Source organism: Pongo abelii, chromosome 3 (genome assembly GCF_028885655.2).
Source record: "Pongo abelii isolate AG06213 chromosome 3, NHGRI_mPonAbe1-v2.0_pri, whole genome shotgun sequence".
Classification (NCBI taxonomy): domain Eukaryota; kingdom Metazoa; phylum Chordata; class Mammalia; order Primates; family Hominidae; genus Pongo; species Pongo abelii.
This window is the reverse complement of record NC_071988.2, coordinates 112,336,660-112,353,786: the sequence shown is the minus strand read 5'-3', so window position 1 is coordinate 112,353,786 and position 17,127 is coordinate 112,336,660. Positions and strand designations below refer to the sequence as shown.

The window sequence follows — 17,127 nt, the reverse complement described above, 5'->3', positions numbered from 1 at the left end:
AACTACAGTATATTAGCAGCATGATGAGAAAGCCTAATTGATAGTTATTCAATTCTTAGAACGGGGCTTAATCCACAGGCAGACATAATACATTAGCACAGCACAAAAAACACTTCTGCTCTATCTAATAAAACAATTACAGTAAAAACTAATCATTCTTATTCCTAACATGAATACAGCATGATGAACTATTTTCATATTTTTTAGGACTGGCTGCAAACTGCGCCAGAAGCACCACCAAAATTAAATCTGAGAAAAGTACCAGAGATTGTGAAATACACAGATAATTGCATTGAAAAGTTTTTCAAAGTGTACATTCATAATGCAAATAATATTATTTTCCTCATGTGTAAGTAGAAAACTGTATTTATAAAGCAAATCTCACCATTTGGAAAGTGTGTTAAAATATTTGAAAAAATAAACAGTGGTATGAGCATCCATTAACAAACTGATTTATGCTTTATTCATACATGACTGAGACAAAATATGTGATGCCACAGTTCAGTCCATTTTAAGTAGCCAAATTGAAACCCCTAATGATATTTAAACTAACAGTAATTAATAATAATTTAATATTTAATGAAATACCTGATAACGTCAGAAGTCTTAAAGAAAACACTGCCAAGTTCAAGACTAAAAATGGCTTCTTACAAAATGTTAGTGTAAATCACTTGCTAATGAAAGGAAGAAACTGCTTTACTTAAAACTTTAGTGCATTTGTGGCTCAGAGAAATTTTTAAATCCTGTGACTATTCTGTGTCAATTTCAGGCATCATCTGAAAAGAAAACTTGAACTTAAAGTAAATCAACCAGTCACATTTTCAAAAACAATCTTCTTCAGGACATAAGCTGTCCATAAATATGTCAAATTAATGAAAGTATCTGAATTTCTCACTGTCAGAATATAAGATCTTTGGAATATTTTGATTATTCATTCTCAAATATTGTAATCAAAATGCTATTTGCAGTAGTTCAAGCTATAAAATATTTACAGACAGCATATATACTATATTGAAACATCTGTTTATACATTTGATGTAATTAGATAAAAAACTTCCCTACCCTTCAATGTAATCTTGTAATGGGCAGCAATGCTACTTAACTACATCTATTCATCTTCTATGCTGTTTTAATAACACAGTGACACCTAAGAAATTATTCTTTGATCTTTCAATAAACTAAGCCTGTGCAGACAGAGGAACGTGGAAGAGGTTAAATTGGCATTGATTATTTAAGACACATTCATCATTTATTTAACAATCTCCCTCATCACAAGAACTATGGTGTTTATAGGCCTGTGCTGAGACACTCTGAATTTTTTTTTTAAGTCTTGCCATGTGCATTAGAAGTCAGAGCACATTGTAAACTAACATTAGTTTCATGTCTCCTGACAAATCTGGTGCAGGATAAAAGCAGTTTATTGTACAAATCTTTAAACTTATTCATGGCAGTGAATTTTTAATAGATTTTATTATAATTAATGTTTCCTGGGGATTCTATTTCTTATCTTAAGCAAAATGTGTAGCAACAGCTATTTTCCCAAGGAAATTATATTAATGATGACACGTAGTATCATATATTCTGATACTCATACCAATAAAACATGATCCATAATAATCTGTAAACAACAATTTGTGGCTAATGCTGGCAGCTTTGGGAAGAAAACAAAAGAGTATAAGAAACATCCATAATGTACAAGATTTCCACGAGATGTTTCTTGTTTTTGAATAAACACAATTTGCAAGTTATAAATAGATACGTGTGTATAGAATATTTTTGAAAGTTAAAATAAGATGAAACTATATTTCCTGAGGGTGAAACAGAACAAAATACTATAAATTGAATAAATGATTATTATTGCATATAAAATATTTAAAAAAATTATAAATAAATATTGAAAATAAATCCTGGTCGGAGGGAAATTGTACTGTTTATGAATCATATATTTCCAGTTATGTAATTCATCATACTGAAAGTGTTTTACTTATTTTTGATTTGTTTAAGTATTTCCATCCCCAGTTTTTCACATGCAAGATGCCCTAAAGTTTAGTATTACAGTTACATCTAGTTACTTTCATAAGGTTTTACATGCATATTTTAGAAATTTAATTTGCTCATATGAAGGGGATTCTTTAGGGACTCATTGTCAAAAAAAGTATTATTCTTTAACCTTAATTCAATACAGTAAGATGCATTAAACTATCACTGTAACATATGAAACAAGCTAGGAACATTGAAGATTTAATGAGGATTAACAATGACCATGGCTTCGTTTTAAACTTTTATTTTCATGCTTAGAGAACTAAATGACATTGATATAAGAAATATCGTAGAAATTAGAAAATTATGAGGCATGGATAGGCAAATACATAAGAGGCTGCTCGTAACTATGGTGTTAGAATAACTATCCACAGATAGGTCACTTCCCCAGAGGTGTCGTTCATTCTTCAGTAGCCAATTCTCACAAGCAATCACTAATAGTGCCACATAAAATTGATGGTGTTACATAAAAGTCTTACATTTTATATTTATATTGTCATTTAAAAAGTTAGAATTCTGTCTCCCAAACATTGTTTCTTTAAATAAAATTGAAAATTTGAATCCAAATGTATATTTGTTTTCTCTTTTCCAAGCACATTACTTTAAATAAAACACTAGACTCCCAACAAAGGTCATGTAGTAGTAAAAAAGTGACTTCGTTTTTCTGAAATTCAGTTAACTTATTAAAAAATTTAGGGCCTTGATGTAAGTGGATTCTAATTTAACTTGTAGTCCCTGTGTTGTATGATGTTATATTAGAATAAGATTTAATGAAAATTATGATTTTATTACTCATATTGAACAAACTCTCTGTCTTGCAGATTTATAGATACAAAGGTTGTTATTTGTAAAACACATATTGGGTTTATATCCTAAGGACTAGCATATAAATATTTTCATTAAAAAATTTTTAGGCAGGGGGTGGTGGCTCACGCCTATAATCCCAGAACTTTTGGAGGCTGAGGCGCATGGATCATTGGAGGTGAGGAGTTCGAGACTAACCTGACCAACATGATGAAACCCTGTCTCTACTACAAATACAAACATTAGCCGTCAGTGGTGACGGGTACTTGCAATCCCAGTTACTTGGGATGGTGAGGCAGGAGAATCACTTGAACCCAGGAGGCGGAGGTTGCAGTGAGCCGAGATCGCGCCACTGCACTCCAGCCTGGGGAACAGAGTGAGACTCCATCTCAAATAACAAACAAACAAACAACAACAACAAAAAACCAAGTTTTTAGACAGGAAAAAAAATCCCTCACAAAAGACCAATATTGAACTACTTGTGGTAAATCCTCTTTAAGTACCATAAAATTATTTCTTTTTTAAAATAGATATCAACATAATTTAAGTAATATACAACACTGCTAAAAGCATTTCAGTTACAAAATTGAGATCTAGAATTTAGATATCTAGAATAAATATACCTTAAAATAAACATAATTGAATAATTTTTAATTCATAGTTTTTAGTGTTGTTTTTAATTTAAAAAATAAGGTATATAAACAATTGAAATCAATTTGTGCAGTAATTCAAAGCTTTGGTTTGTTTCCTAAAAGAAAAGTAGTTTTATATTAAATAAATTAATGTAGTTTGCACGGCAACACAAAAGTAGCATCCAAGTTTGTTATTTAACATAATGAGACCATGCAGATAAACATATAATTTATCATTATTCATCATCATAAAACTTAAAATTATCTCTATTTTATTTCTACTTATCAGCAAAGTGCTAAAAATAAGAATAAATGTTTTTAAATAGAAGAGGGGGTCCTCATACATGTTAGCTACAAGATCAAATTAATTCCTTTATTTTTTCATCAAGAGGAAGTTTAAAGTCATGAACTTAGGCAAAATGCAAATTTCTTAGCTGTGTTTAAGAAAAAAATGGGTATTTATATCAATGTTTTCCCAAATCATCCAATGTTACTAGATGTAATACTGTATTAAAACATGTTTTACAATCCTATTTTGACAGTTCAACAAGTATTTCGCACTAACAGAAAAATACTTTCAATTAAATTACTTTCTGCTGCCTGCACTGAAGCCCATGAGCTAAAGCATTATTTTAAATTTTTCTTCAAAGTTGTTTTTGCTTTTAAGTATCTGCATATAAAAATGATGTACTTCACCTTTGGTGATTACAAACACAGTAACTTTATTAAACTGTTAATAAATAAATATTTTCTTAAAAAATAAATTGCCCTAGTCTTCTAATGCATATCTTCTACATGTCTGCAAATACACTAATTCAAAAGACTGTACCAAAATTGTTGGTGTAAAAAATTTAATAAGGCATTGGTATGCTAGTTGGTGCCTGTAATCATCTTTTTTAGTTCCAGGAGGTACTTGGGGATTGTTTAAGAGCAAAAGATGAATGGTGCACCTCTAAATCCTGTTAAATCAATGCATGGACACAGCAGCGGCAGAGGTAAATAAGCTATGGAGGTCTGAACACCAATAACGAAGTTAAAAATGGTTTTACAGAGCTACTTACGTCATAGCCTAGTAGTTCAGTCTGTGTGGATTTATCTACTCTGGAAGCAAAAGCCTTCTGTAAATGCCGGACTTTTCCCTGCAAAATGAAAAAACAGCAACAACACATTGTTGGTGAGGTGTGTACTTCTACACTAATATTCTCCACTTATTAAAATTTGATTAGTGTATAATTCATGTTCTTCTCTGTGCATATGCTTTGCTGTGTTAGTGCTCTTAAAATAAGCTTAAATACTTAGAGCTTCAATTTTTAGGTCACAACTGTCCCACCTTAAGCATCTTTTCTTCTACTGTAGGCGTCACTGAGTCAGAACCACAGTTCAACAGTAGAGTCATAATGTGCTTAAATCCAAAACCAAATGCCTATGCTTTGTTTCCTGTTATCTTTTTAAAATAACTTAGTTGCTATTATTTTGCTGATTCAGTTTCAGAACACTTATATTTGAAATAAAAAATATTCTTAATAAAAGACCCAATGGATTCCATTCAGTTTCTTTGAATTTTGTTATGCTTCTTCTTTCCAAAAACCTCTACACATTTAGGAATGTTTACCTTAAGAGACTGACACTAATCCAACCCTGTGATAACTAGGGAAGGGAAGTAATACACGAACGAGGTTGGGATTTCATATTTCAAATGCGAAACTACGATTTCTGAGTAAACTAATTTGACTGTGCTTCTTTCTGGGACCTTCTCTTCTCATTCCTAAATGTGTCACTTAAAATGAGATCTTGAGTTTAATTATTATGTAATGTATTTACTAAGTGCCCCTCACAGCTAAGAGTGTTGTAATCACATGATCACATTTTATCTTCAAATATTTACTATAAATACCACTCATGTTAAATAAAAACAATACAATTTAGGAAGTTTAAGTAACTTGAGACAGTTTTCAAAGAAATTCATGGGATTCCATGAGACTGTGCTTCCCACTTGCTTTAAAGCAGAATGTCTATCATTTTCTTTTCTTTTGAATGGTTAATAAGATAGTTATATAATACCCAAATGATAAAGGATGGTGATTTAATTCTTCCTTTCCCAGGATTGACAATGGTTATCAAGAACTTCACTCTCAAGAATTCCAGTTACATAAAACTCTTCCATCCTCACCTCCCTTCCTTTCCTGTTTCTTCCCCTTCCCTCTTGTCCTTTTCCCCTCCCTCCCTATTCCCTCACACTTGCCTTCATTGCTGCTTGGTATTTTCAAGATTATCTGAGATGTTTATCAAAGTACATACATAATTTAGGTAAATATAATTTAGTTTAACTTACTGAAATATAGAAAAGAAATATTTTATGTTTTATTAATGTCTCATCACTTCTGACTTCCCTAATAACAAAACATCTAGTGCTGCTAGTCAGAGAAAAATTAGATGCAGATTAGATCATGCAGGAAGATGTTACATGAGTGAGGTAGAAGTTTTTAATTATTTGAAAAAGATAAGTAAAATAGTGGCTGCATTTTCCAAACTAAATTTCAAATGAGAAAAAAAATGTATGTATCTAGACATATTGATTGGGATGAAGAAAAGAACAGGGAGAGGTGGTAACAGGTAAAGGAGCAATAACATTGTCCATCATTGAAAGGTTGTTTAGGAAAGTTTGATTATCTACTTTTGAGATAGATTGGAATCATAAGTATGTGAAAAGTAAATTTTGTTGCAAATCTGTAATTATATAAACTTTTTTGTATGAATTAGAGTCTATGCACTCATGTATAGAGCAGGGGAAAATAGCTGCCAAATGCTTCCATTATGCCACAGCTCACATTTCTATTTCAAGGGCTTTCATCCTGAGGATAGGAGTTGGAAAGTGTTGGTAACTTCTGGATTACTGCTCTGAGTTAGAAAGACTTAGAAAATTCAAATAATGATAAATAAAATTCCAAACAACTTTATTAACCAATATACTAACCAAAACAAGAGCAAACAAACAAACAAAAACTTTAAATAAAAGAACAGTTATCTTTGGAAATTAATTAAAACACAGACTTTTCAAGGGAATGTCATTGTCACTCCCTCTTGCAGGCATTAATCACAACAAATGATGTATTTGAATTATTTATTATGGTATTACGTATGCACATGTGTGCCATATTCAGATGTAGAGAATAAAACCTAAGTTTCCTATAGACTTAGGTACAAATGATTAAGAATTTATATTTTTAGCATAATAGAAGGCTGTAAACATATGAAAGTATATGACAAATGTCTATCACATACAATTAGAAGATTAAAGAAAGAATACATAGCTTTCAGGAGATGATTCTTGATGGAGCTCTTGCATTTCTAAATGGTAGATGGAAATTTATAGATTCATAAATTTAATATGTATAAAAAGAGTTTTATAGATAATTAAACAGAAAATGTACCACGAAAGTAGCTATTACTAGAGGGCAGAACTGCAGATAATTTTGAATTCTTATACAATAGATCTATCTATATTAATTTCATAAATATATATATTTTATCAGAGATATAGAAACAAAGTATCATCATGTATTTTCAGTTTCACATTGATTTGATATAATGATTAAAGTCTTGACTAAAATTATTATCAGTTTATTTCAATATACAGAAATTTCACCTTCATGATAGGAATATATTTGTATTTTATAACTTTTTATTAAATGCATATTATGGTTATTGCTTACAGGGGAGGGGACACTAAGGGAAAAAAAGAAAATATATCCCTTTCTATGAAGACACTTCCAGTGTGAGTCAGAAAAATAAGACAATTAGCATTCTATAGGTAAAATATAATTAACCACGGAGACAGCCCGAGGTGTGTGTGTATGGAAACGGTATGTTGGAGAGGGGACGTACAAAAGAGTTAAATAATTTGGAATGTAGAAGCTACTGACATCCCAGCTAAGACCAGAAAAATGAATTACTATTAGTCAATTTGAAGTGGAACTGAGTGATATGGAATCTAAGAAGGCAATAGTATTTGCAAATATTTAGAAGTCAGAGAGACTATGACAAAGATATGCATAAACAACTACTACTTCAAAATTGCCTAAAGGGAGTCAATTAAAGGGACAATGTGAGGAATGAGATTAGAGTGGTAACTCAAGTTTATGCCAGAAAGGATAGAATGCTATGCCAAAAGATTTGAGAGTCAGCTCAATTTTCAAAATATGATTTTATAATTAAAGACCATAAAATATTTTAACTAAATGAGGATGGAACTTATTTAAATACATCCTTCACTTTATATTGTACATAAAAATGGATATATATGTATGCATCCATACAGAAGGAAGCCATATGGAGAAGAGAAACCGCGGAAGTGTGCTGAGCTTTAACCACCAATGAATTTACACCATGTGATTTAAGGTGGCCCTCTTTCAGTGTTCTCCCACATAAGCAGACATTGTCATTCCTTCTTCTAACCTCTCTCAGAAGGATAGTGAAGAATTAAAACAACTCAATTTGTAGTAGATAAATTTTATAAATAAATCTATGCCCCTGACAAAATACCTAATTGTCTTTAAGTTTCCTTTCCAAGCAATGACAAAATACATCCCTTATTTTTTTCACATTTATGATTAATAAAACATGTGTGCTTAGAAAAAGCAAAAAAGGCTAGCATATTATGTAAAAAAGTAAATAAAATGAGATGAAAGTGACAGATTTTTGTGATTTACATTTATTGTTAAATTTCCATGTAATCTGAGTCCTGAATATGTGGAGGTTTTGAGTTATATAATATTGCTATATGAATAAAAATATGTTTTTCTTCTCTAAGTTTCCAAGTTATTTCATCTGAGATTAAAAGTAATAAATAACATTTGTATAATAAAAGTCAGTAACACAACTAAATATATATGAACCTAATAAAATATATAAACTTATTAAGGGTACTTAACTGTACTCACATTCCCTTTCCTCCTGTAAGCATTAGCACTTTAATTATTACTACTAATAATAGATGCCATTAGTAGAATGTAGGTTATATGCCAGGCACTGTATCAAGTAATATATATCTACACGAATCCTCTCCAGAACACACAAAAGCTGTGTTTTTGGTCCTTTTATAAAAAACAGCAAACTGATACTTTGTTAATATCAGTTGCTAAATATCACACAAGATAGTAAGTGGAGCAGCCCAGATGAAAACCTTTTTTATTGGTCTCTAGACCCTAGTACAGTATCTCTACAAAGATAATATAACTCTTTTAAAAAGCTTACAAATAGTGTTGCTGCCTCCACGTCACATATACAAGAAAACATACCAAATATATATTTTTATACTTGCTGCATAGCTAGTAATTACAGATGGAAATAAAACTATTTTTGGTGTCCACCTTGTCTATATTTTCTTGCAGATTCAATATTAAGTACTTTTTTTTTTCTGTGGAAACAATTTAAGATTACTTAAGATTTACCAATGTATTTCCTGTAAAAGCACAATTCCACAGAATGCCTACTAATATAAATATCATCGGCAATGCATTTTGGAGCATAAGTTTAGAATAAAATGATAAAGTCAACATAGAGTTAAACACAAAATTGGAAGAAGATGTCAAACAAACAAAAACTAAATGTTGAAAAGGCATGAAATCCTTTTGATAGCAATGATATTATCAGTTCAAGCAGAGTAATCTAAAAATATATTCTGTTTAAACTGTTAAAATCATTTCTGTGATATGTGAACTCCGTGTGTGTGTGTGTGTGTGTATTTTACACACTGGATATTCATAGAATCTGACTCCATGACATATCCTGTCTATATAAAAAGGCTGGTTCCTAATTTTTAGGCTTTTAAAATTTAGTTTTATTACTAAAATATACATATATCTCTTGAATGAGCATGAAAGATATAATAGGTACCACAAATATATCCATGTTTTTTCATTTGCATGTGCACATACTCAAGTACACGCCGTTGAGGAAGCACTGAAGAGGAGGAAACGTGGTAGAAATCAAAACCAAGACAAAGCCATTGCAAAACCAGTACACCTGGTTTTTAAAATGAAGTCTCAAGTGACTAGGGATATCTAATGTCTTTTACTCCAGCTATTAAGTGCAGTAAAACAAGCTGAAATAAAATTACTCAATAATCCCAAAAAATCAGTCCAATTTATCCTGAATTTCTATTTGAATTACCTACATAAAAGTGGATGAAATTTATCAACAAGATGAAAAAGATGAACTTTCAAAAACTTGAACATGATGGCCTATGTGTAGTAGTTTGCTTTAGAGTCTATAATAAAAAGAAATGTACACACACTAATTAATACAATTAACAGACACTAGTATAGAAAATATATATGATAGTGATTACATACTTACTGAATATGTACCTTGAGGCTGAAGGAAAGAGAAAACATTTGGTTGCTATCCAAAATTTGCAAAAGATAGGTAAAAGCTAAAAAAAGATTGTTTTAATGTAAAAGGAACACAAAATCTGCTTAAAATAGTATAATCCTAAATTTAGATCCTAAGTCACGAATCTAAAGATAAAGTTTATGGAAAGATAAATATTCTAGAAAAACTGACACTGTAAAAGAGGGGAAAAGCTAACTTTTCAAATTGAAAAGTAATATAATTCAACATGAGAAAATTCACAGCCTTCTGAGACAAGTTTAAACTAAAAATTAGGTGGGACAAAGAGAATTTGACCATCATCTTGTAAGGGACTTCAATGTCAATAATAAAAGATTATTTTTTTAGGTGTTTATTTTCTTTAATCACTAAAATAAAATCCTGATGTAATTTTTTTTATCTTATTTTTAAAATTATACTTTAAGTTCTAGGGTACATGTGCACAAAGTGCAGGTTTGTTACATATGTATACATGTGCCACATTGGTCTGCTGCACCCATTAACTCATCATTTAACATTAGGTATATCTCCTAATGCTATCCCTCCACGCTCCTCCCACCCCACAACAGGCCCCAGTGTGTGATGTTCCCCTTCCTGTGTCCATGTGTTCTCATTGTTCAATTCCCACCTATGAGTGAGAACATGTGGTGTTTGGTTTTTTGTCCTTGTGACAGTTTGCTGAGAATGATGGTTTCCAGCTTCATCCATGTCCCTACAAAAGACATGAACTCATCATTTTTTATGGCTGCATAGTATTCCATGGTGTATATGTGCCACATTTTCTCAATCTAGTCTATCACTGTTGGACATTTGGCTTGGTTCCAAGTCTTTGCTATTGTGAACAGTGCCGCAATAAACATATCTGTGCATGTGTCTTTATAGCAGCATGATTTATAATCCTTTGGGTATATACCGAGTAATGGGATGGTTGTGTCAAATGGTATTTCTAGTTCTAGATCCCTGAGGAACTGCCACACAGACTTCCACAATGGTTGAACTAGTTTACAATCCCACCAATAGTGTAAAAGTGTTCCTATTTCTCCACATCCTCTCCAGCACCTGTTGTTTCCTGACTTTTTAATGATTGCCATTCTAACTGGTGTGAGATGATATCTCATTGTGGTTTTGATTTGCATTTCTCTGATGGCCAGTGATGATGAGCATTTTTTCATGTGTCTCTTGGCTATATAGATGTCTTCTTTTGAGAAGTGTCTGTTCATATCCTTCACCCACTTTTTGATGGGGTTGTTTGTTTTTTTCTTGTAAATTTGTTTGAGTTCTTTGTAGATTCTGGATATTAGCCCTTTGTCAGATGAGTAGATTGCAAAAATTTTCTCCCATTTTGTAAGTTGCCTGTTCACTCTGATGGTAGTTTCTTTTGCTGTGCAAAAGCTCTTTAGTTTAATTAGATCCCATTTGTCAATTTTGTCTTTTGTTGCCATTGCTTTTAGTGTTTTAGACATGAAGTCCTTGCCCATGCCTATGACCTGAATGGTATTGCCTAGATTTTCTTCTAGGGTTTTATGGTTTTAGGTCTAACGTTTAAGTCTTTAATCCATCTTGAATTAATTTTTGTATAAGGTGTAAGGAAGGGATCCAGTTTCAGCTTTCTCCATATGGCTAGCCAGTTTTCCCAGCGCCATTTGTTAAATAGGGAATCCTTTCCCCATTTCTTGTTTTTGTCAGGTTTGTCAAAGATCAGATAGTTGTAGATATGTGGCATTATTTCTGAGGGCTCTGTTCTGTTCCATTGGTCTATATCTCTGTTTTGGTACCAGTACCATGCTGTTTTGGTTACTGTAGCCTTGTAGTATAGTTTGAAGTCAGGTAGTGTGATGCCTCCAGCTTTGTTCTTTTGGCTTAGTATTGACTTGGCAATGCAAGCTTTTTTGGTTCCATATGAACTTTAAAGTAGTTTTTACCAATTCTGTGAAGAAAGTCATTGGTAGCTTGATGGAGATGGCATTGAATCTATAAATTACCTTGGATAGTATGGCCATTTTCATGATATTGATTCTTCCTATTCATGAGCATGGAATGTTCTTCCATTTGTTTGTATCCTCTTTTATTTCATTGAGCAGTGGTTTGTAGTTCTCCTTGAAGAGGTCCTTCACATCCCTTGTAAGTTGGATTCCTAGGTATTTTATTCTCTTTGAAGCAATTGTGAATGGGAGTTCACTCATGATTTGGCTCTCTGTTTGTCTGTTATTGGTGTATAAGAATGCTTGTGATTTTTTATATTGATTTTGTATCCTGAGACTTTGCTGAAGTTGCTTATCAGCTTAAGGAGATTTTGGGCTGAGATGATGGGGTTTTCTAGATATACAATCATGTCATCTGCAAACAGGGACAAGTTGACTTCCTCCTTTCCTAATTGAATACCCTTTATTTCTTTCTCCTGCCTGATTGCCCTGGCCAGAACTTCCAACACTATGTTGAATAGAAGTGGTGAGAGAGGGCATCCCTGTCTTGTGCCAGTTTTCAAAGGGAATGCTTCCAGTTTTTGCCCATTCAGTATGACATTGGCTGTGGGTTTGTCATAAATAGCTCTTATTATTTTGAGATATGTCCCATCAATACCTAATTTACTGAGAGTTTTTAGCATGAAGCATTGTTGAATTTTGTCAAAGGCCTTTTCTGCATCTGTTGAGATAATCATGTGGTTTTTGTCTTTGGTTCTGTTTATATGCTGGATTACGTTTATTGGTTTGTGTATGTTGAACCAGCCTTGCATCCCAGGGATGAAGCCTACTTGATCATGGTGGATAAGCTTTTTGATATGTTGCTGGATTTGGTTTGCCAGTACTTTATTGAGGATTTTTGCATCGATGTTCATCATGGATATTGGTCTAAAATTCTCTTTTTTTGTTATGTCTCTGCCAGGCTTTGGTATCAGGATGATGCTGGCCTCATAAAATGAGTTATGGAGGATTCCCTCTTTTTGTATTGATTGGAATAGTTTCAGAAGGAATGGTACCAGTTCCTCCTTGTACCTCTGGTAGAATTCAGCTGTGAATCTGTCTCGTCCTGGACTTTTTTTGGTTGGTAAGCTATTAATTATTGCCTCCATTTCAGAGCCTGTTATTGGTCTATTCAGAGATTCACCTTCTTCCTGGTTTAGTCTTGGGAGGCTGTATGTGTCCTGGAATTTATCCATTTCTTCTAGATTTTCTAGTTTATTTGTGTAGAGGTGTTTATAGTATTCTCTGATAGTAGTTTGTATTTCTGTGGGATCAGTGGTGATATCCCCTTTATCATTTTTTATTGCATCTATTTGATTCTTCTCTCTTTTCTTCTTTATTAATCTGCTAGTGGTCTATCAATTTTGTGGATCTTTTCAAAAAAGCTTTTTTTTTCCCCCCAAAAAAAGCTCCTGGATTCGTTGATTTTTTGAAGGGTTTTTTGTGTCTCTATCTCCTTCAGTTCTGCTCTGATCTTAGTTATTTCTTGCCTTCTGCTTGCTTTTGAATGTGTTTGCTCTTGAGTCTCTAGTTCTTTTAATTGTGATGTTAGGGTGTCAATTTTAAATCTTTCTTGCTTTCTCTTGTGGGCATTTAGTGCTATAAATTTCCCTCTACACATTGCTTTAAATCTGTCTCAGAGATTCTAGTATGTTGTGTCTTTGTTCTCATTGGTTTCAAAGAACATCTTGATTTCTGCCTTCATTTCATTATGTACCCAGTAGTCATTCAGGAGCAGGTTGTTCATTTTCCATGTATTTGAGCAGTTTTGAGTGAGTTTCTTAATCCTGAGTTCTAGTTTGATTGCACTGTGGTCTGAGAGACAGTTTGTTATAATTTCTGTTATTTTACATTTGCTGAGGAGTGCTTTACTTCCAACGATGTGGTCAATTTTGGAATAAGTGCAGTGTGGTGCTAAGAAGAATGTATATTCTGTTGATTTGGGGTGGAGGGTTCTGTAGATGTCTATTAGGTCCACTTGGTGCAGAGCTGAATTCAATTCCTGGATATCCTTGTTAACTTTCTGTCTTGTTGATCTGTCTAATGTTGCCAGTGGTGTGTTAAAGTCTCCCATTATTATTGTGTGGGAGTCTAAGTCTCTTTGTAGGTCTCCAAGGACTTCCTTTATGAATCTGGGTGCTCCTATAATGGGTGCATGTATATTTAGGATAATTACCTCTTCTTGTTGAATTGATCCCTTTACCATTATGTAATGGCCTTCTTTGTCTCTTTTGATCTTTGTTGGTTTAAAGTCTGTTTTATCAGAGACTAGGATTGCAGCCCCTGCCTTTTTTTGTTTTCCATTTGCTTGGTAGATCTTCCTCTATCCCTTTGTTTTAAGCCTATCTGTGTCTCTGCACGTGAGAAGGGTTTCCTGAATACAGCACACTTATGGGTCTTGACTCTTTATCCAATTTGCCAGGCTGTGTCTTTTAATTGGAGCATTTAGCCCATTTACATTTAAGGTTAATATTGTTATGTGTGAATTTGATCCTGTCATTATGATGTTAGCTGATTATTTTGCTCATTAGTTGATTCAGTTTCTTCCTAGCCTCGATTGTCTTTACATTTTGGCATGTTTTTGCAGTGGCTGGTACCGGTTGTTCCTTTCCATGTTTAGTGCTTCCTTTAGGAGCTCTTGTAGGGCCGGCCTGGTGGTAACAAAATCTCTCAGCATTTGCTTGTCTGTAAAGGATTTTATTTCTCCTTCACTTATGAAGCTTAGTTTGGCTGGATATGAAATTCCGGGTTGAAAATTCTTTTCTTTAAGAATGTTGAATATTGGCCCCCACTCTCTTCTGGCTTGCAGAGTGTCTGCCGAGAGATCACCTGTTAGTCTGATGGGCTTCCCTTTGTGGGTAAGCCGACCTTTGTCTCTGGCTGCCCTTAACATCAACATTTTTTCCTTCATTTCAACTTTGGTGAATCTGACAATTATGTGTCTTGGAGTAGCTCTTCTCGAGGAGTATCTTTGTGGTGATCTCTGTGTTTCCTGAATTTGATTGTTGGCCTGCCTTGCTAGATTGCGGAAGTTCTCCTGGATAATATCCTGCAGAGTGTTTTCCAACTTGGTTCCACTCTCCCTGTCACTTTCAGGTACACCAATGAGATGTAGATTTGGTCTTTTCACATAGTCCCATATTTCTTGGAGGCTTGTTCGTTTCTTTTTATTCTTTTTTCTCTAAATTTCTCTTCTCACTTCATTTTGTTCATTTGATCTTCCATCACTGATACCCTTTCTTCCAGTTGATCGAATTGGCTACTGAAGCTTGTGCATGTGTCACGTAGTTCTCGTGCCATGGTTTTCAGCTCCATCAGGTCCTTTAAGGACTTCTCTGCATTGGTTATTCTAGTTAGCCATTCGTCTAAGCTTTTTTCAAGTTTTTTAACTTCTTTGCCATGGGTTCGAACTTCCTCCTTTAGCTTGGAAAAGTTGATCATCTGAAGCCTTCTTCTCTCAACTCATCAAAGTCATTCTCTGTCCAGCTTTGTTCTGTTGCTGGTGAGGAGCTGCATTCCTCTGGAGGAGGAGAGGCTTTTGATTTTTAGAATTTTCAGTTTTTCTGCTCTGTTTTTTTCCCCATCTTTGTGGTTTTATCTACCTTTGGTCTTTGATGATGGTGACGTACAGATGGGGTTTTTGTGTGGATGTCCTTTCTGTTTGTTAGTTTTCCTTCTAACAGTCAGCACCCTCAGCTGCAGGTCTGTTGAGTTTGCTGGAGGTCCACTCCAGACCCTGTTTGCCTGGGTACCAGCAGCAGAGGCTGCAGAACAGCGAATATTGGTGAACAGAAAATGTTGCTGCCTGATCATTCCTTTGGAAGTTTCATCTCAGAGTGGTACCCATTCTTGTGAGGTGTCAGTCTGCCCCTAATGGGCAGACACAGAATTAGCCTCCCAGTTAGGCTACTCGCGGGTCAGGGACCCACTTGAGGAGGCAGTCTGTCCATTCTCAGTTCTCAAACTCCGTGCTGGGAGAAACACTACTGTCTTCCAAGCTGTCAGACAGGGACATTTAAGTCTGCAGAGGTTTCTGCTGCCTTTTGTTCGGCTATGCCCTGCCCCCAGAGGTGGAGTCTACAGATGCAGGCAGGCCTCCTTGAGCTGCAGTGGGCTCCACCCAATTCCAGCTTCCAGGCTGCTTTGTTTACCTACTCAAGCTTCAGCAATGATGGGCGCTCCAGCCTTGCTGCCGCCTTGCAGTTTGATCTCAGACTGCTGTGCTAGCAACGAGCGAGGCTCCATGGGTGTAGGACCCTCTGAGCCAGGCGCGGAATATAATCTCCTGGTGTGCCGTTTGCTAAGACCGTCGGAAAAGTGCAGTATTAGTTGGGAGTGACCCGATTTTCCAGGTGCCGTCTGTCACCCCTTTCCTTGGCTAGGAAAGGGAATTCCCGGACCCTTTGTGCTTCCTGGGTGAGGCGATGCCTCGCCCTGCTTTGGCTCATGCTTGGTGCACTACACCCACTGTCCTGCACCCACTGTCAGACAATCCCCAGTGAGATGAAACAAGTACCTCAGTTGGAAATGCAGAAATTAACCATCTTCTGCATCACTCACACTGGGAGCTGTAGACTGGAGCTGTTCCTATTTGGCCATCTTGGAACTGCCCCCAAGATTATTTAAATAAAACAAAAGCAAGAGAGACAGAGAGAGAATCATAGGGATTGCTTAATGATGCCAAGGCCAAAGATGAGCTCAGGAATGAAAATGCAACATTATACAGATCACATTGATCACTGTCACCCACCTTTAATGGGGGCATATCACTGAAGACATCAGTAGAATTTTCAAGAAACACAGCCAAGCAAATAAAACCTCCTCTTATAGAACATAAAATTTCTGGGAGCTATCAAGAAGACACTAGACTTTATTAATATAATTTTTTGTTGTAGAAAATTGCTAACATGAAAAAAAGGGAGACTTACAAAAAGAACTCTTATGCAATCATTACCCAGTTTTAACAATGGATATTGGAATTAAATAAGAACACAGGCTGGCTCTCTCCACGTTGCTAAGTTCCTGCAGAGAATGCTAGGAAGTCCAAAAAAATCTGGATTTGGAATGTGCTTTTTAAGTAATTATCAAAGTATACTTTCCAAGAGAAGAGGTTAGAACATATTTTATTCCATGGTTTTTAAAGCTTTATTTATAACTTCAATATTTAGACTTACATTCTGTGAGCCTTCATTCATATTCTTGGCCTGGGACCCACAAGTGTTAATAGTTGGCCTGTTACTGAGATGCTTTCCGTTTTTGGGTCCCCATACCTCAGGAAAAGCAATGTGAGGTTTTAAAAA

At 34.5% G+C, this 17,127-nt stretch overlaps 1 protein-coding gene across 16 annotated transcripts in view; it reads right to left on the bottom strand.

Moving 5' to 3' along the window:
- The window catches only part of CCSER1 (coiled-coil serine rich protein 1), a 1,462,495-nt gene that overhangs the window by 676,887 nt on the left and 768,481 nt on the right, over positions 1-17,127 (bottom strand). For 14 of the 16 annotated variants that reach the window (XR_008524637.2, XR_008524639.2, XM_054554165.2 and 11 more), the window contains one exon: positions 4,538-4,615. The exons of the other annotated variants lie outside the window; for them this stretch is intronic. Coding sequence is in view for 12 of the 14 variants with exons in the window: in XM_054554165.2 (XP_054410140.1) it covers positions 4,538-4,615 (78 nt within the window). In the remaining 2 variants the exon portion in view is untranslated. The remainder of the gene's footprint in view (positions 1-4,537; positions 4,616-17,127) is intronic. 16 annotated transcript variants of the gene reach the window in all.